Raw genomic sequence first — 20983 nt, forward strand, 5'->3', positions numbered from 1 at the left:
ACCATGCGTGGCAACGAAGTTTAAATGGTTACAGAGAATGGCTATTAACACTGTTAAAATATTTGTTGAATTTTAAGCATGTTGTATAGGACTCCCTCCCCACCCCAATCTAATTAAGATTAGATGAGATGTTAGATCCGCTCGCATACTTGCTAGTAATGTAGCGAGTATGCCGTGGATTTTACAGATAATTTTAATAACGACTGTGCGACTTAATTAAATTAATGGCTTTTAATTTTTTTTTGAAATTGATAAATAGATTTAGATTTTACCAAGCAACTTCATTAGTTACTTAAGGTAGGATTCTTCTCTGGTTTCTGACTAGATGAAACATTCAAAGTATATTTGCTTATAATATATGTCTTACATATTGAGGTGCAAGAAATTTAAAAGACCATATTTTTTCTTTCCTCGTCACAATTGTACAACTTTAAATAGAATTCATTTTTTTTCATTTTTTGGTAAACTGCGCTTGAAAACTAGCAGGGACTATATTTTTGCCGGAATGGTGGCGTATGAAAATATTTGTTTCTGCCTCTCAAAATTATAATAGAACAATGAATTTTGTTATAATTTTTACACAATCGAAGTCTTGGAGAAATTTTCAAATGTAAGTTAGATTGATAATGAGGGACTAAACTTTCAAAATACATGTATATCAAATAAATATGATTTTTCAAACAAACTAGAAATTTATTAGCTTTTAAACGCTTCCTATCAAAGTGCAGATTTGAGCCAAAAATCCATAAGTATTTTTTTTATCTCTTAGTAAACAATCAAAACTTTTGGTTTTGTATCATTTTGTACATTTATAAGACAACTTTATAATATGTGAAAATAATAAAAAGTTAAATATGGGAAGCATATGAAAATAACTAATATATCCTAAAAAAAATTGAGAAAACAGAGAAAATTCGGATTAGCCAATATCCAGTTAAATTAAATTATTTATGTAAATTTGGTAATATCATGCTATAGACCCGATATAGTATGCAAAAAGAACAATCATTAAACTTTTGAAATAAAAGTAGGTATCACATGATTGGCAACAGTTATTTTTTATTATTCTTAATGTAAAGGAAAAAGATAATGACCTTGACCTGACCTTGCCTCTAATATAAAATGGTCAAATTTAATTTCACTGATATTATCACTTACCAAAACTGTCTTCTTGGTTCTGTGAAAATTTCATTAATTTTTTAAATATTAGAAATATGAGAAGAATCCTACCTTAATTAAGAAAATGTAGTTTCGTACATCATGTACATGTAAAAATAAAACAAATCAGAGCTAACGAATAAGATGTTGTGTACAGTACAATGTAATTAAAATTAGATGTTCCAAATCCGCTATCGCTTTTCAAACAAGTTTAGCTCACAAAAAATATGATGTAAACCTATATCCAGGTTATGCCTTTTTTATCATTCAAATTGGTATTTATATTTTAAAAATACTGAAACATCTTTAGAAAAATAATTTTCCAATTTCAAACATAATTCAAAATGGCGAATTCTGTGTTGGCCCAGTACACTCTGCATTTAATTGGTTTATTTAATTTGACTTGTTTACTGTTCCTGCAACTCTCTATTCGAGAAATATAAAGTTTCCGGTACACTTGCTTAGAACAATGTTCAGATTGGCGTGTATGTTTCTTGCAATGCTTCTGCAAACATGTTGAGTTCCTGCAAATTTGCTGCAAGCTTGTAGCAATCGCTGCAATGTTTACTACAAGATCGCAGCTAGCGACAATCATCTACAAATAAGAAAGTTTTCTTCCTGCGAACAATTTTACTTGCTGCAAACTTGCAGCGGACTATCTGCAGGTCTGCAGCATATAAAACAGTTTGGTAGGGGGGCGCCACCAGCCAACGTTGTAAAAATCTGTAAAGATCAAACAAAGATAATTTTTTTTTATTAATATTTAATAATTATTAGAAATTATTAGTAATAATCTTCTACTTACTCTTCCAACTATGGGTAATAATTTATTACCCATAGTTGGAAGAGTAAGTAGAAGATTAATTGTGGATAGCCGTATGTTTATGTCATTTTTCTCTATTTCAGATGAACAAAGGAAAGAAAAAACTTACTTTATACGACACAGAATTTGAAAAATACGAAAGTGCAACGTCAATTACAGGTTTGTGGAAAAAAGCGCTATTATTATCATTGCATTTCCCCTTTTTAGTCCCCACAATAAAATGGCCTGGAACATTTAGGGTAATTTGACAGTTCCATCATTCGGTCATTCTGTCATTCCTTCATGATTGACTTTCAATTCATTTTGGCAACAGTTTCACACATTCAACTCAAATTTGGGATATAATTCGCAGGTCAAGCTCTAGAAAATTGAAACTTTGAAACTTTTTATTTCACTAAAGCCCCCACATGGGATATGTTAGTACAACAATAATTTAACAAATGAACAAGTAAACATGTGAACAGTAACTAGTTAACATGATGAACAAGAAAAAGATCTTTGATATGGACAGTACTGATGGATGTACAAAAATAAAGAAATAAAGTTTACATCGTAGGAAGTTCAGGTATTAAATGTTCTAAGAACAGTTTTACAAAACTTAGCTAAACCTATTAGTTCATATATATCAGAAGTATTCATCAAATCATAAAAAGATATTGTGTTTGGGTTCATGTAAATATTTTTAGGTATAAAGTTCTGTCTTTCATTCTTAAAAAAGGACACTTGAATATATAATGAAACTCGTCACCAAGTTCATTGTTATTGCAGAGGTTACAATGTCTCTCAGATCTATCAATACTAAAAAAATATACCAGCTTCGATTTGCAAGTTATGACTGACACAACAAAATTTACTTAAATATAATCTAAGATCATTTGGTAACATGTTTAGATAATTTTCAAAACCAAAATTACACTTATACATTCTATAGTGGAGGCATTTTGGAGAATTTAATACATTTACATTCCAGTCCTGGATAAAATTAATTTTAAATGTATTCTTAACTAACGCACCAATTTTGCATGATTTATCAACATAATGAGCATTCCACATTAGGTCCAAATTACAATCATGTAAAATCTCGTTAATTTCCATAAGCCATTTTGAATGGTAAAAACCTTTTAAACTAAACTGGTACAAAATTGACTACAATGTGAAGGATTTTTTTTTTTTTACCACACAGAATTTTTACCACACAGAATCACTTTTCCGCGGACTACAAGATAATCCACAAAATAGTGATCAACTTACACGTTGTATTTAAAAATTTCAAAAGAAGGAAACGGTTTGCATTTTTTAGATAATAAATTATTTTATAAAGGGTCTGTCAGCCCCCCCCCCCCCTTTCTAGAAAACTATACGAATAGCCAGGCACGTAGCTAGCATCATCTTTAAAAGGGGGGGGGTAGCCAAAGAAATATTTTTATCTTACCTGGAAAAGTTGGCAAACAAAGATAAACCTTGCCCAATGTTGAAAAACTTTATTCCAGTACCAGTTTCCAATACTACATTTCCCTTATATACTTTTGTAGTATAAACTGTGTGTGTGTGTGGGGGGGGGGGGGGGGGTGGCAACTTGTCTATCAATGAACATTTTCAATAGAAAAAGTATATTGGAAAAAAGTGGGGGTTGTGCTAAATACAGTTATACAAGAATATGTAAATGGGTTGAACAGTTGAATATGAACCATAGTTGTGAAAATTAAAAATTATTAGAATAATTGTGAATTCAATAAAATTAGGGTCATATATTTTTTTCACAGATGTACATGTATGTCAGTTACACGGAGTCTCTCTCTCTCTCTCTCTCTCTCTCTCTCTCTCTCTCTCTCTCTCTCTCTCTCTCTCTCTCTCTCTTTACACACTTTAAAGAATAACTTATAAAAATAAATACATGTACTTACACTGAAAGGATTTTAAAAAAATAAATAACACTTGAGAAAAGATTGTTTTCGGTTAATTAACGAGAAATACGCTAGGAAATTATTTTTTCAATTTCGTTTTTCTGCTCTCAATTCTCTGATCTATTTAAAACAAAATGTGTATTTTACTCGGGAATATACATGTACATATGCTTAGATCCTACACTAAAACTTTGATTAAATGCAGCTCAGACTTTATGCGACATATGTAACATGAATTCAGGTCGATGCTATTTTAATTAGTCTTTCTTCGTTACATGAGCACATGAGATTAAATTATTCATTTAGAATTCCATTCAAAGTTTTAATACTAAATAGTGAATCAATTATTTTACAAATAAAAAATTCTAGAAACACGGTTAATTCAAATGAAATAGGCCTTTAATTGTCACAAAATGTGTTCTTTAAGTAAAAGTTCTATGTTATGACATACAATCTAGCAAAACGCAGTTTCTTGGAATTCGCGGAAGACGAACTACTGCTGTATATGCAGCAATTTCAGACATGTCATCAGTCTTCAAAAATTCCTAGAGATGCAGAAAAGAAAATATGGCTGCACCAGGCTAGATTAATTCGTAAAAACTTTATAACTTAAAATTCTTTAATTTTTCTGCACATTTTGTAAATAATAATGATCCGTCTGCAGAACATCCACTACCGAAAATTAGCTATTGTTTGTTTGTTTTTTTTTTTAAATAGGCCTTTCCGAATATGTATCAGCATTTTATCAGTAATTTGTTTCTTTTCTTTTTTTTGTAAAGGGGGGGGGGGGGGTCACACAGCACCTTATTATAGTACAACGCAGATTAATACAAATCCAGAAAGAGACATGGGTAAAAAAATACGAATCAAGATTTATTCACAAACACAATAACATTTTTCCATATGACAGAGGCATACACCATGAACATGTTTACATCAAGAACGTCCCCGCGGAATTGACTTTATTTATAGCGCATGCGTATTAAACTCATAAAAGAGTTCCCTTCAGAAATAACTCACCTTTTGAAAATGGGGAATACGGCTATGGCATGATGATTTTTGACAGAGTTATCCCTCTTGAACTTTATTTTAAGTTTCCACTCTTTATACTTTTGTAGGAATGTATGTATTACCAGGTATACAGTTATAAGATTTAAATTGCATGTGCAAGTATTTTATCAAATCATACAGGTCACGTTCAAAATTGGTACAATGATTTTTGACAGAGTTATCCCTCTTGAACTTTGAAAAAAATGACATTTAAAGTTTCCGCTCTCTAGATCTGCAGGAATGAGTGTTTTAGGTTTAATTTGTATTTGCAGGTATACTAAAAAACACGGGTCAATTAAGTTCGAATTTAATCATGGTCTGATAATTTCTAACACAGGATAAATACTTTTTGAACTTATTCTTCCTGATAATATGTCTCAACATAGAGATTGTACTCCATGTATTCAAATTTACCACAATAACATTAGTCAGAGATAAGACTGTTATAATCTATCAAGCTGTATATCATAAGGCAGAGATTGGAGTACTGTATACAGGTGTATATTCATTAGTCAGAGCTTGGATTGTTGTAGTATATACAGGTGTAAACTCATAAGTCAGAGATTGGACTGTTGTTCTCTAAACAGGTGTATATTCATTAGTCAGAGATTGTTATTTTCTATACAGGTGTATCTTTAGTCAGAGATTGGACCGTTATTTTCTATACAGGTGTATACTGTTGTACTCTATATAGGTGTATACTCATTAGTCAGAGATTGGTCTGTTGTACTCTATATAGGTGTATACTCACTAGTCAGAGATTTAATTGTTGTTCTCTTATTCTTTTCACTAATAAAATAATGTGGACTTTTGAAGATAAAACTAGTACTTATAGAATGAATTAATTACATTGTACGCAGTTGAAACAACCATACTTGTACATGTATTTCCGTACCAAAGCGATTCTGAGTAAAGCCATATTATATACACAAGCAGTAATATTAATCATGATCTCAAGACAAATCACAAGATTGAAAAGTGGAAAATAAGAAAGAAAAACTGTCATATTCTGTTTGCAGCTAATAGGAGCCCTGTTGATATTGTTGGCAGTGTCCAGAGCTTATACCGTGCCAAAGTTGTGAACGTGACGTGTAAACCAGAAATGGGAGCAAGAACTAAGGATGCGCACCTCTTTTTCAAACAGAAGGTCAAAGAAAATATAGGTTTCAGGATGGAATGGAGGTCATCTGTTAATAAAACAAAAGGGATATTTAACATTATAGGTGAATACAGTCTCGATTTGGTGTCATTTTATTAGCGAGCTTTTCTGATCAAAAGAACTACGAACTCTAACTCTTGATTCCCGCCTACATTTTGTACCCATTAAATTCAATATTAATGGCAAAGAACAGTTCAATGGTAGTTGATTAATCATTTTAATTCCAGCGCAAGACAGTAAATTATCATTAATTCTAGCTCTTGAAAAAAGGGGGGTAGACGATATTTTCTAGTGAAATCAAACTTTCAAGAATCACCACATTTTGAAATAGTCTTAAATATGAAAAAAAATGTATCTTATATCTTTTCTTATGTGTAACGAAAATAAATAAAACATAAATAAATTAATAAAATACAATTATTTAGTTGTAAATAACTTTAAAATTGATGAAAAATTTGAATTTTTTTTTCTGTCTATAAACAAACCCGGTATGCCCCCCCCCCATGAAACACAATAAACTTTGGCATAAATTTGTAAAATGACAGTCCATAATACCTGTTAAAAGGTATTTTTGTTTCACGGGGGGGGGGGGGGGGGGGGGGGGGTAGGGGGAGATGTTTTAAAAATATTTTCCGTTGATTTCTATGGTGAAAAACAAGTTTTACCAAAATTATAGAGTTATCACTCTTTGGTATCCCAAATAAGTAACGTTTTATGTAAATTCATATAAATATCTAAAAAATTCTGAAAATCATTCGAATATGTTATCTTTTGAGAATTAACTCAAAGGTAGGCGGGAGAACAATACTATCGTTCGTAGTTTTTTGTCCTTTGTCTGTCGTTGCATGGTGTTGTTGTCATAAACTTTTAACATTTTCAACTTTTTCTCAAGAACCATGCACAAGGCCAAATTGAACCAAATTTGGCACAGAGTATTGATTGGTAAAGGGGTTTCAAATGAAGGACCAAGCCATCTTCCAAGTGGAGACAACTAAGGAAATAGTGAAAATGGTGAATTAAAAGTCTTCTCAAGTTAGCTAAAAAAAAATAAAACAGCAAAGACATGATTGGTGATATTTATTTGGAAGCATCCTTGGACAATGTAAATTAAATTTTTCTCAAATCAAGACCCCCGGGGGTAGAGTGGGACCATATAATGGTCAATTTAATTTTTACATAGAAATATATAAGAAAAAAACTTTAAAATCTTTTTTCTCAAGGACAGCAAAGCCATGTTTAATGATTTTTATATGGAAGCATCCTCAGATGGTTAAGACTCAGGTTTGTCACAATCATGATCCCCGAGGATTGGATGGGGCAACAAGGGGGGGGGGGGTCAAATTTTACATAGAATATATAGGGGAAAATCTCAAGAACAGAAAAGCTAATATTTAGTCATATTGAAATGTAAGCATCCTCATGTTGGGAATGATCTTTTTTTTTCAAAACAAGACCTCGGGGATAGAGAGGGGCCACAATATGGGGTTCAAAATGGTCACGTGAGCGATGTGGCCCATGGGTCTCTTGTATTGTGTTTACTTTGTTTTGCAGTGCATGGTAAATTTAGAAGAGTGCATTTAGAGGGAAAGCAAGACTAGTATATGTGTCGCACATTGGAACAATGCTTTCTTCTTTTCTTTTTTTCTTTTTTTAGAAAAACGCGCGATTTTCTAAGTTGAAAAAATTGACGATTTTATTAACGGCATGTTAAGGACAGATGATACACACACTTTTTTTTTCTTTGGACTTAGTATCATCTCAAGGCTTAGAAAAGTGGATAATTCTTTGAATTTTATCTCGTTAGTCTTGGAAAATAAAATAGATTTGGAAAATATTAGTATATACCTCAATAAAATAACAAAAATGAACAAATCATATACAGTAAAGGTTTACCGTTGAAAAAAAATTCAGAATATGTAAGCTAAAAGTGTAATATTAACTTTAGAATAAGTATACAAAGCCAGGCGAATTTTATGAGGAAGCGGAATGTGGTGAAAAATAGTAAATTCACATATTCTGATTTTAACAGTTTGGCTTTTCCTCATAAAATTTACATGGCTTTATATATTTTTGTAAGGTTTATATTACACTTTTCGAGTTTGTCAGCGCAACATTTCTTCTAAAGCTGCACAAAATTTCATCATAATGAACAGATCTTTTGGACACAGTGTGTACTGTGTGTAGATGTGCCCATTGCTGGGAAATTCCGATTCCTCTATTTATTTATTTTTTAAAAGATCTCCTGAGTCACTCAGGTCACCTTTTGCTATCTGTTTTGTTTGTCATCGCGCGTCGTCCGTCGTGCGTTAATTTAAACATTTTCAGCTTCTCTGAAACCTCTCAGCCAATTTCAACCAAATTAAGCATTATGCATCTATGGGTGAAGGGGTACAAAAATTGTGAGTTTTATGATCCCTACCCCCTGGGGACTGAGAGATGGGGCCAAAACCACTAACATTAACGCATTCTTTAAATAATCTTCTTTTTTCCTGGACATCAAGCAGTCAAAGTCTTGACATGATTGTAATTAGTATTGATCCTTCTACCAGAATTTTGAAATTCTTTGCTCCAGGTTCAGGGGTTCTGGTGCTAGGGCGGCTCTTCTGATTATATAGTGAAAATGTATTATTTCTTTAAAAATCTTCTCCTCTACTCCTGGTATAAATCCAATGAAATATTACATAGTTATGATGAGAAAGGGTACCTCTTTCTCTTTCAAATTGTGAATTTCATGGCCCCAGGGTCAGGGTTTTTGGTGTTTAAGGGCGGGGCCACATTGATTATATGGTAAAAATACATTAATTAAAAAAATGTCTCCCAATCTCCTAGGTATTAACTCAATAAACTACATAGTTATGGCAAGGAATATGGAGGGTAAAGGAAGGGTGCTTTTTTTTCAAAATTGTGCATTGTGCATTTCAAAGCCCTTGGGTCAGGGGTTTTGGTGTTAGGATGGGGCTCTAATGATTATACAATGTATAGTGAAAATGCAAAATTAATTGAAATTGACCCAGTGGATCTGGAGAATATGAAAATATTAAGCTCTTACAGTCACGAACAGTCTTATTGACAAATTGACGGACAGATGTCAGACGAAATATGACAAATGACAGCCTTCATGACCTAAAAATAACAAAGTTTAAATCCTAATAATTTACTTAGCCTATTTTAAGCTTGCCTTCAAAATCTTCATTTTCTTTAAAAACTTCTGATTGCTGATATTTTACTTTAATTTCAGAATCTGAAGCTAAGGACAAGATGTTCGGTTCGAGTAATGTTAGATGGCAAAGGAAGAGTGATAAGTTTGTGCCATCTTTTTTCATTTCAGCACTGGGGAATAGAAATGTCCAAGCCACTGTTACAAAAAGTCAGTATTTCAGCCCATATAAAATACACTTTTTTGTGAAGACCGAAATAATAGTAAATTTATCTGACGGATATAATTTTTTTTGTTGCTTGCCTAGCATATGTATATAATAGTATATATAGAGGTTGCTTACTTCAAAAGTTATGGTCAAAGTAAAAGTACTGGTAAAATTTTGAATAATTGAGTCAGACAAACTGCAAGGTTAAAGTCAAGAGGTCAAATACATAGTACCCAAAGAAAGATCTAAAGACAAAAATACCTTTGATCTATGAAAGCCTTAGCTGCAGATCTGTAGAGTTACGGTTTTATATATTTGTCTTTGACCATAACGCTACAGATCCCCTAATGCAAAAAAGATGCAATTTACGGCGCAATATTTTTTGCGCTTTTTGGGGGTGAATTTCTCCCCTTTTCAGCATCGGTCAATTAATTACCTTTCATTCCCTAATTCTAGGCACATTATTTAACTAATCTGTAAATTTTATCCATCTCCCAACCCTCTATAATCGTGTCTACAAGTGATTAACTCGCTTTATTACTATTATTTGTTAGATTGCTAAAAAATCACTTCAAGCAAGTTTATTGTCTGTACAGACAACTAAAAATGTTTGGGAGATGGATAAAATATACATATTGGCTACAGAATGTGTCTAGAATTAGGGAGTGAAAGATAGTTGATTGACTGATGCTGGAACGTGGAGAAATTCTCCCGAAAGAGCGCAAAAAAATAAATGCGCCGTAAATTGCACCTTTTTTGCATTACGGGATTTGTAGCGTTATGGTCAAGGACAAATATATAAAACCATAAAGCTACAGATCTGTAGCTATGAAAGCCATACATCCAATCAATCAAAAGTTTAACTCCAACTAATCAAACGATTTGGAAAGGGTTAAAGTTTTTGCGGGCAACAAAAATTCCATGTATCAAATACACATCCACCATGTTCTTGATTTCCATTTTTGATTTACACACTGTAACTTTCGGTAAACAACAAGCAAATCTAAAGAATTGAGGTCCCCCGCTTTCGGTGTTTTTGTGGGTGAGATGTCATTTTTATGACATATTGTGTCAAATATAAACGCCCTATCATATGTCATTCAGAAGTTATCACCGAAGTTGATACTTTTGAATATAAGGTCAATCGTAAATAGTCATGGTCAAGGGGTCAGATATCAAAGCATGCTTGGAAATATCTTGCCATAGGTAATGCACTTGTATTGCAATTGTCAAATATGAAATCTCTATCTCTTCTAAATCAAAAGTTACAAGGAAAAATTAAGATATTTCAAAAAGTAGGTCAAACATCAAGGTTTATGGGTAAAAATCAATGCATTTTTTAATAGAAAGGGCTTGTCACAGCCAATATATAATACACAGGTTTAATATGAAAGCCTTATCACTTCTCATTTAAAAGCTATGACCAAGGTTAAGGTTTTTGAAAAGTAGGACAAACTACAAGGTCAAGGTCACGATGTAAAGAAGTTTTTTGACGGACGGACAGACGAATGAGATTTAATGTCCCATCGCTTTCGCGAAAGCGGAGGAAAATTATTGTTAGTTGATCACGTCAAACGCAAGATGGTCCAAATAACTAGTATCTGGTCATCTGAACTATTTAAAGGAGTGAAGGTCCATTTTGAAGTTTTTAAAATCCTTGAAATGTTTCATAGAATTGTTGAGTTTTAGGCAGATTTTAAACTTAAAAAAAGGGGCAAAATATAAATTATATGTTTGAAAGCTTAACCATTACAAGAGTGTTGTTGTGCTTAGTGGCGTATGCATTGATAGAAGATCAAACCCGGTAAAACAAACAAAACTCGAGCCCATGTTTTCAGTCTTTGGTGTACAATTAATAATATTTTGAACAAGATTTATAAATTTGTGAAACACTGATGCCCCCGTATGGCAACTTAAGAAAGGTTCAATTTTTCTCAAATACAAATCAAATTTGGGCACCCAAGTAAGGCCTTCTCACAAGAAAAACAAAATTGATAATTTGAAATATAAAATCTTAGCAACAATACGATAAGTTCAAATCTTTAATCTAAAGTTGTTTTTTTTCTTAAAAAAAGAAAAAAAATGGGAGGGGGGGGGGGCAGTTCGAAATCGTGCAAATTTTAAAGCAAGTGTGTAAATACATTTTATACAATAGTCCATATATATTATTTAATTACTTTAATTATTTATATATTTATTAAGGAAGCTGGTGGGTCAACAAATTAATCCCAAATTAACCACCAGATTTAACTTATTTTTTTAGATACGGTATCTTTAGCTGTCAACTACTAGTATCATTTGACAAAGAAAAAAAATACATTTTAGTTTTAAAATTTGATCATTTTTGTATATCTTTATATGGAGCTCTCCTTTTAAAGGAGATTGAAAAAGTCTAAAAAAAAAAAAAGGCTGCCACCCCCAGCCTCTTTAATATATTTATTTTCTTATTTTACCAGGCTGTGGTAGAATGAAGAAATGAGAGATTTTTCTTTTAGGCTCTAGTAAAAGTTTTGTGACGGTGTATTTGGTACTTGATCGATGTGACCCGATACCTGGAGTTTTCACTTGTGAAAACGCTGTGACACTGAAAGATTCAAAATCAATTTCAATAAAAGCTTCTTTCATCTTTAATGGCAAAACATCTAGGTGTGAGTATTTTTAATAGTTTTTAAAACATATAACCTTAATCAATAAGTACTTAAGTGTCATTTCTAAGGAGAGATATACTAGTATAATCCACCTTTCGAAATGCTTGTAATAATTGTTTGTTAATGTATAATAAAGAATATTTATATTATACACTGTAAATACCAGTACATACGTGCATACATTACATATTTAATAGTAGTAGTCAATTTATATTTATATATACCACGGGCACTTGTTTCGGTAATAAATTTTTAATCCAAAGTATAATAATAACGCAAGGTGCCTGTGATATATACTATGGAAAGTAAGGCAAGAAAAAGTGTAATGAAGTTATTCTAAGTCAATGTATATCAACGGCTTGAATAGCTCAATGAAATGAGTACCCGACTCCAAAAGATTAGGGTTCCGGGCTCGATTCTCACAATGGGTACTTAAATTTTCTTTATGTTATAATGAACCAGATAAAATTTTTAAAATTATTTCTTCGGTAGAGGAAGGGGAAGGATAATAGGAACAAAACAGATGCTGCTTTCAATGTAATATGCAACTATCAATTCCTGAAAAATAATGGAGCACTTAAACAAAAGAGTGATGTCACAGGTGGATTTTACACTTGGGCTTTGGTTTGACGTGATTACATCATAAAATAAATGTTCCCGACTTTCACTGTTGCAGCCAGAAGGACCGGGCTGCTCTATACATATAAGTTTAAGTGTTGGTATATGCACAGGCACCTGAAGTATGGATCGAATACCCCCCCTTTTTTTTAATGAAAAAAAATGTAAGAGTGTATAATACCTTGAAAATATAAAATTTCCCTGTCAAACACATCTATATGTCGTTATATGCAAGTAGATTGCACTTTTTCTCACGTTTAAAGAATGGCACTATTCGGTATATTAGAAATACCGAACAGGGCCATTCTTTTAACGTGAGAAAAAGTGCAATCTGCTTGCATATAACGACATATAGATGTGTTTGACAGGGAAATTTTATATTTTCGAGGTATTATACACTCTTACATTTTTTTTTCATAAAAAAAGGGGGGATTCGGTCCATACTTCAGGTGCCTGTGGGTATATGGGGATTTAGGTGGGAGAAGTTATTCAGATTTAAAGGTTTTCTAAACATTAAAAAGATTGTTAATCACAATGTTCTTTCCTTTTATAAATTACGAGATACATAATATAGTTACTTCCATAAAGTGAATCTGTAAAAATATACCTTGTATATGTTTTTCATATTTAATATATAAAGTTGCTTATAGCCGCTTGGTCCGATTCTAATCGCTAAAAAATATATTCGTTTTTCTTCTTGAAAAATAATTATCCATAAATTATTTCAATTTTTGTCAAATTATATCCCCAAAGTCTTTTTCTTTTTAAAGATATCAAAATTCAAAAGTTAAGAAAATAATTTTTGTTAGGTCACACAAAAAATAATCCTTTGTTTACATTGCGTGAAATCACCTTCGAAAAATTAAATTTATCGCTTACATGTATAACTCATGAAGAACAAACCCGAGCATTTTTTCCACAACAAAGTGTACACGGGCAATAATCTAACCCTCGTTACTAAACTCCCTTTTTAAAAAAATATTTAAAAATATCTGATTTTTCTTTATTCTGTAAATATGCATATTAATATAAAAATTACTATGGATTATATTCAGTTAATTTCTTAATTTTTAAAAGATATATCATGACTTAGGATTCTACTAATGGAAAAAAAATAGTCGGGTTTAAATTCTCTTCATAATTAGATATAACCGATAAAAGTATTTTTTTCAAAGGTGACTTCAAAACAGATCTTAACTTCCCGTCAGGAACTACTGTTTGTCAACAAGGTTTTGGTCTATGTTTTCCATGTAAGGATTGGTGTAATAAACTATTAAATCAATCTTATAATTAATTTTTATATATTATCTATGTAATGACAAACTTTTATTGTTTAAGATAATATGTGCCTGTTTCGGATGAAGCGGCTTTATCATTTACTATCGAAAAAACGACAGGTCCCTTTTTTTCAGAACACCGAATTTTACATGTCGCATAAAAGCGTACTCTACACAGTTCGTGTTTATGTTCTTAAAGTGAAATACATTTTTTAATATCTACATGTATGTGATGCATGTGTCTGGTTTAAATTTATATTTATGCAGCCAACATTTACTTGAGGAATTAATAAAATTTAAAAGGGTATCATTTTTGTTCGATTTTCATCCGATTATAAGTTTTCAAAATATTCTCGATTATTGTCTCTATCATTTAGACACATGCCTTTTTCACACATATCGAAGCGGTTTGATGATCAAGAATCATTTCCATTGTTTACTTTATTTATTTCCCGGGCGACAATTGATGGTTACATCAATGTTTTCTTGTTAAATATTTGATTTACAAAAAAGCTTCGTTTTTCTTCAGTTAGATATGTGTTATGCACACAATTCCATTGAAATTCTTGATTCTTTTGTTTCTAGAAATCTTAACTTCATGAACTGACCTCCAAATTCTTTCCGATTCAATTTGCAGTAGTTTCTCCCAGTTTTGGAGTAATATTTTTGTTTAAATACTTTGAGTTTTATATCTTCAAAATTTTTGAACTTGTTTGTTTCCTAACAAATAGACTTTATTAGACAACACAAAATAATTATTTATTTCTTTAACCCTCCTATATTTGTTAGGTCACCTGAGTCACTCAGGTGACCTATTGCTATCTGTTTTCGTCCGTCGTCATCCGTCCTTCGTCGTCAATCGGTCGTAAACTTTTGAACATTTTCAGCTTATTCTTCTCTGCAACCACTGAACTAATTTCAACCAAATTTGGCACAAAACATCTATGAGTGAATGGGAACAAAAATTGTGAATTTCATTATCCCTGCCACCCTGGGGCCTGGGGTGGGGCCAAAACCACTAAAATTATTGCAGTCTTTAAAAATCTTCTTCTTTACTCCTGGACATCGAGCAGTCAAACTGTTTGCATGATTGTAATTAGCATTGAGTCCTCTACCAAAATTGTGAATTCCATGGCCATGGGGTCAGGGGTTCTTGTGCTAGGGAGGGGCTAAATAAGTATTTAGTGAAAATGCATTATTTCTTTGAAAATCTTCTTCTCTGTTCCTGAGTATGAAATAAACTAATTAAGTTCATAGTTATGATGAGCAAGAGTGCCTCTACCAAAATTGTGAATTTTATGGCCCCAGGGTCAGGGTTCTAGTTTTCCAAAAATAAAGACAAGGGTTATTCTTTCTTTTTTCCCCCATTCATATAGCTTTCATGTCAATATTATATTCCTATATATATCTTTGTATCTTGCTCTTTTTCTATTTTTATGAATGCTTGTTTGGTCGTAATCGATCGCATTACTGATCAATATTCAATAACAGCCCTTAAATTATTTTTATTCTTTATATTCTCTAGGTACGCCGAAGAAACCCAGCGGTGGTTCCTATACGTATGTACGTACACGTATTCGTATCGGTATATATATTCCTGTATATTATATTTCTTCTGAATTAACATGTGAACGAATCTACGAGGGTTGTTCGGAAATTATTGAGACAATTACATTTACTCCATAAAGGACGGAGATTATTTCATGAAAATTCTATATTTTATATAGAACATTTTATAAAGAACGAATAAAACACTCAAGCAAAATTTCTAAAACCTGTGCTAATTAGATAAAGTTTGGTGAAATAATCTATCGACCCGAAGCAGCATCGCTACGTCATTTAACGTCAAGTCAGCTGGAGATGGTTTTGCATGTGAAACGATCGGGAAGCGTTTAATACTCTTCCTTTTTTGTTATTACCTATAACATTACAAAAATCAAAAAGTCTCTTTTCTTAAAGTATCATTTGAAAATGCATGCTGTTTCTACCCCAGTGTAAAATTTTCATTTGGGGGGAAGGATGACTTAGAATCATGCAGTGCCGATTTATGCAACGCAGATAAACGATATTTTAAAATACCGTAACTATATAAATACCGTGAGTAATAACTCATGGTTGTCCAGAGCTTTTACATTTACTCTGGTTGAATAAGTTGAATAACAAAGGGGAGTAATCAAAAGTTGAACCCGCTTTTGATTGGTTAATTTGGATCTTCTGGGCTTTCGTACTTAACACATTATTTTTTTTTTCATTTTTATTGTTTTACAGGGCCGTTCAGTCTGGAAGAAAGAGTTCTACATTGCGCAACACAAAATTTTACGTATGCTGGCTGCTCAGCCCTTGACGTCAAATTCCATTTTGCCGTTGTTAGCAGATTTTTCTACCGCGCTTAATTTTTTTTATGATCTCCGTATTTCTGATCAAAGTTCTATAAAAGATGCACAAGATCAATTTGAAATAAAGCTGAAAAATTATACACATAAACTGAATTATTTCCGCTCTTATTATTGGTCCACGACAAGCTAGAACGTTGGCGTTATATATTTTCAAAATCTGATTTCATGACTGCTCCGGGTACCTACTATTGGCGCATTTATATACCATTTCAGAGAAAATATTTAATATTGTAAAAATATATCTTGCTTTTATTGATTCTTAGTGTAGGTCAAACGTATATGCATATTTTCACCGAAAGACGTTCATTAGAAAGCAAAATATACACAATGTCTCAATGATTTTCTAACAACCCTCGTACTTATCATTTTTCGGTTATAATAGGGCATTGCAAATTCTATATACGAGTTCTCTACCCCAATATTCTACTTAGACGTAACTTAGATAAGCTTTAGAATAAAATATCAAGAGGGTTTTTATAAAGTACTTGGCGCCGATAGTTAACATAAACGTAACTTAGCTTTAGAATACAATATTCAAGTGATTATAAGGTGCTCTACCTTAAGGATATACGATCCTCAGCCAGGAAGGATAACTCTTTAATTTATAATTTAATTCAAAAAGTCTTAAAATAAAGCTTGAAATTGAAATTTTTTCATGCAACAATTTTCATTTTATGCCACTATGTATGATGCAATGTTCTTTAAAGTTTCAACAAACGGTATTTAAAAAGTTGACATTTGTACTATATAAAATTAAGTAGAACTTGCATATTATAAAAAAAATCAAATTTCTTTTAATTAAGCTTTAGTTACCAATGTTACTAAGCATGTCTTGAAATAAGAAGTGATTTACTGTGTTTTCTTTGAAAGGAAACACTATGCATTATAAAACGATGGAAGTAAGTAGGAGAAAGTAAAAGTACCAAATAAGTGTAAATTTCATGCAATTTACTTTGAAAGCCTGGATACCTATGATTTTTATTCCTAAAATGTATTTCTTGATCAATTATCAATTAAAAAATATGCAGTAGGTAGTTCAAAGCGCATTTCCTGAAAAATTGTTTGAGATTTACTAATTTTCCCTATGTAATATGATTAAATTTAAAGATGAAGTTTAAAGAAACACCGTGGGTAAATACATTTAAATGTGAGAATTTAGAGACATCTTTGTGAGCATTTTCAATTACTCAATGCCTGATTTTCAGAACCTGAGGATCGGATAACCTTAAGGATATCTGATCTTCAGCCAGGAAGGATAACTCCAAAAATTAATCCCGGTATTTAATTTGAAATGCATCAAAATGAAGTTTGTAAATGAAATTTTTTCATGCAAAAATTTTCATTTTATTCATCTTTATATGATTCAAGGTCTTTGGAAGTCTTAGAAAAGGTTCTATAAAAGTTGACATTTGTACCTTTAAAAAGTGAAAAAAAATTATACAGTTTTAGAGAAATAAGATTTTCTTGAGTCCAGCCTTAAATACCAATGTTTATTAGCATAGCATTATATGAAAGCAGAAGTGATTTATGGTGTCTTGCAATGATTGCAAAAGCCTTTTACACTATGTATTATAGAATACATGACGGAAATAGAAGACAAAAAATATCAAATAAGTATAAAAATCATGAAAATGTCTCTAAATGCCTGGATACCTATCGTTTTATAACCTAAAATATATATATTTGTTGATCAATTTGCAATGAGAAAATTCATTGATGATATTCCAATTCGCCTTTTCTGTAAAATATACTGGAGATTTGACAGTTTTCCCTATATATAGTATGATTAACTTTAATCTTTAACTTTAAAGAAATACTGTGGATAAATTTATTTAACTTTGTGGATTCAGAGATACTTTTATGATTATTTTTTTTTACTTAACTGCTAATTTTGTAAACCTGAAGATCAGACTACCTTAACATTTTACTTATACGTGACTTAAATTAAGTTTTAGAATACAATAACCAGACTTTTAGTGGGTGCTTTATAAAAAGGACAAATAATTGTTCAACATTTCAGTTCTTATAACACTATTCGATTCTAAAAGTGCCTGACTGATGAAAAGTATTTCGAATTCTGTGTGTGGGTTTTTTTTTTAATACCCGAATTTCCAGTAAATCTAAGGATTTGACGATTAGAAGTAAAATCTAAATTTGGAGAACTAGTTTTACGTCGTTTACGCCAAATTCTTCTTTCAAATTCGTTTTTTCACTGAACTTATAAACTTCATTACTGTTCTTTATCTCCATTTTTTACTGTGACCGGTCGGCAAGGGATACTCACCTTTCCAAGGCACCTGATCCCAACTCTGATGTTTTTGAGGTCCGTGTTTGCTCCGCGCTTATTTTTAATGTTAAATGGACTTTTGAGTTCGGATACTTTTCGTTGTTTCCAAATATTTCATTCATTCATTGAATGGTAAATGTACCATTTAAAATTGTCTGGTTTGGGCACATTTTGTAAACGAACTAGATGCTGAAAGAAATGTGCTTATACATGTAGCTCTTTCCGAATGTAGTATTTGTATCTCCAGAAGTAATGGCCAGGCGGTGAGAACAAGTTGACGTGATATATTATTATCCCCCACATGTATTCTTAAAAATCTTCATTAAAATGTACAATACATTGTGGTTATCGACATGAATGAATTGTAAATTTCATCTTTGGGGTGGAAAGATCTTGATACAGTCAGGTGGAAACGACGAAAATGGAATAAATCAGGTCTTATACTACTTTGGACTGTTTTAGTTTCATTTACGAGGACTACGAATGATTTTCAACACCTACGTTACCTCGCGAATAATAATTGTCGTGAAACACTTATTAAGCTTTGTATTTGTTTGAGAATGTTTCAACAGTCGCGAAAATTAATCATCGCGGAATGATTTTAAAGTTACAAATCGCGAATAAAAGATTATGCGAAAAAAATTGATTTACAGTAGGTGCATTAATATTTATATTTTTTCACAGGAAAAAAAATATGCTTTGAAATAAAAATATAGATATGTTTCATTATAGGACAAACTGTCTGAAGAGTACAGCAAATTTCTGGCGGAGAGTTTCAACAGAGAAGGTATTAAAACTATAAATCCTATCAAATGGTTGAATTATGCAGTATGCTGCTTTAACATCACCTTAGGAGGATGCTGAAGTATTATAAATGCATGAAATAGGGCATTTCCTCGCTATCTACGTTTGGTCTTGATCTTAAAAAAAAAACAAATCTCGGAATCCTTTGTCCATCATCTCCACATTTGTATATAGTTCAGATGATTGTAAAAATATCTGTGTTTTTTAAGAAATCACTGTGTAGTTAGTATGGTATGCCAGGGCATCAACGATAGCGGGCAACATTAGTTATTTTACATAACGGGCCTTAATTATCCCATGTTTCCCACTTACGTTAATGTCCCTGGCATACTATACTAACTAGAGAGTGATTCCTTATATTTCCACCATTTCATTGTGAAATAAAATAATATTGTAGATTTAGATTTTTAAAATGTAGACATAGTTTTTAAATTTCACGAGGACTCCCATGCCAATTTCAATAGTCCTCGGCCACTGACGTCAAACACAGAGGCAGCCGCACGAGATTTACATGCATATTGGCCTTCTCAGCGTCAGACACAGGGACAGATGCGCACGATATTTGCATGCATATTAGGACTCCTTAACTCCTGACCTATCGACCTGCCTTATTTACATTCCGGTAGAATTATCAAGAAATGAACTCTGTTAACTTTCAAAGAGTTATCACAGAGAAAATAAAATAGAAATGGAAATATTGAAACATATAAACATTTTAGAAGGTTAGAGCACTGATCCCGACATTTGCCTTTTAGACTACAGATCTACAATCAACGACATTTTCTGGACACTGTGAACTTAAACAAAAAGATTTAAGATATTTTATTTAATTTACTAATCTTTGATTGAAAAGAATGAGTGCATTTAAGTACGTCATTTGAAGCCTTTTCGGCTATCCATTTTAATCTTAACATTACAATACTCCCAGTATATCGCTAAATTAATCTATGATTTTTGTGCAAGCATATGCTTTTGATATCTATGCCTTGAATTTTTTGTCACACATATTTCTATAATTACAGACAATGCCATTGAAAAAAAAAAACATGTATAACCCTTAAATTCCGGAAATTTGAACGGGGTACCACTATCGAATTTAAGACACGTGTGCACCCTCAAATAGACGGAGACATTTAAATGCATGGATGTGGAATGTAAACAACAGCGCATGTGATTTTTTCGCAATCAGGTGCTTCACTACGAATTTCAGTGATGAATAGAGAGATTGTGTAGTTTCACGGTGCACAAATAATAAATGATCCTAGTGATAAGGGATGGGGTAAGATGTATCGCCCTGCAGATCATAATACTGAGGCGACTTGAGCTTATATTTACTAATCTCACTACAAATAAAAGAATTCTTTCAAAACACTCCTAATGTAAAATAAGACATATAATCTTCAAACCTTATTAAAATTTGCGCAAAAAGCATCCATAGTTTGAAGTTGGAAGTACGATAGATACTGTCCAAATAAAAAATTCAAAAGACAAAAA

At 32.0% G+C, this 20983-nt stretch overlaps 1 protein-coding gene across 1 annotated transcript; it reads left to right on the top strand.

The window, feature by feature from the left end:
* Positions 1 to 2064: 2064 nt before the first annotated feature.
* On the top strand, positions 2065 to 19870 carry LOC134279932 (uncharacterized; the record flags this gene model as incomplete). The annotated part of the gene is made up of 6 exons (XM_062762341.1): positions 2065 to 2140; positions 5955 to 6158; positions 9333 to 9461; positions 11955 to 12107; positions 15528 to 15565; positions 19418 to 19870. Coding segments are annotated over 6 exons (732 nt in total), but the record flags the coding sequence as incomplete, so codon positions are not given.
* Positions 19871 to 20983: the final 1113 nt, after the last annotated feature.

Source organism: Saccostrea cucullata, unplaced genomic scaffold, assembly GCF_032062105.1.
Source record: "Saccostrea cucullata isolate Sc308-1 unplaced genomic scaffold, CSIRO_AGI_Scuc_v1 ctg5738, whole genome shotgun sequence".
In the NCBI taxonomy this organism is placed as follows: domain Eukaryota; kingdom Metazoa; phylum Mollusca; class Bivalvia; order Ostreida; family Ostreidae; genus Saccostrea; species Saccostrea cuccullata.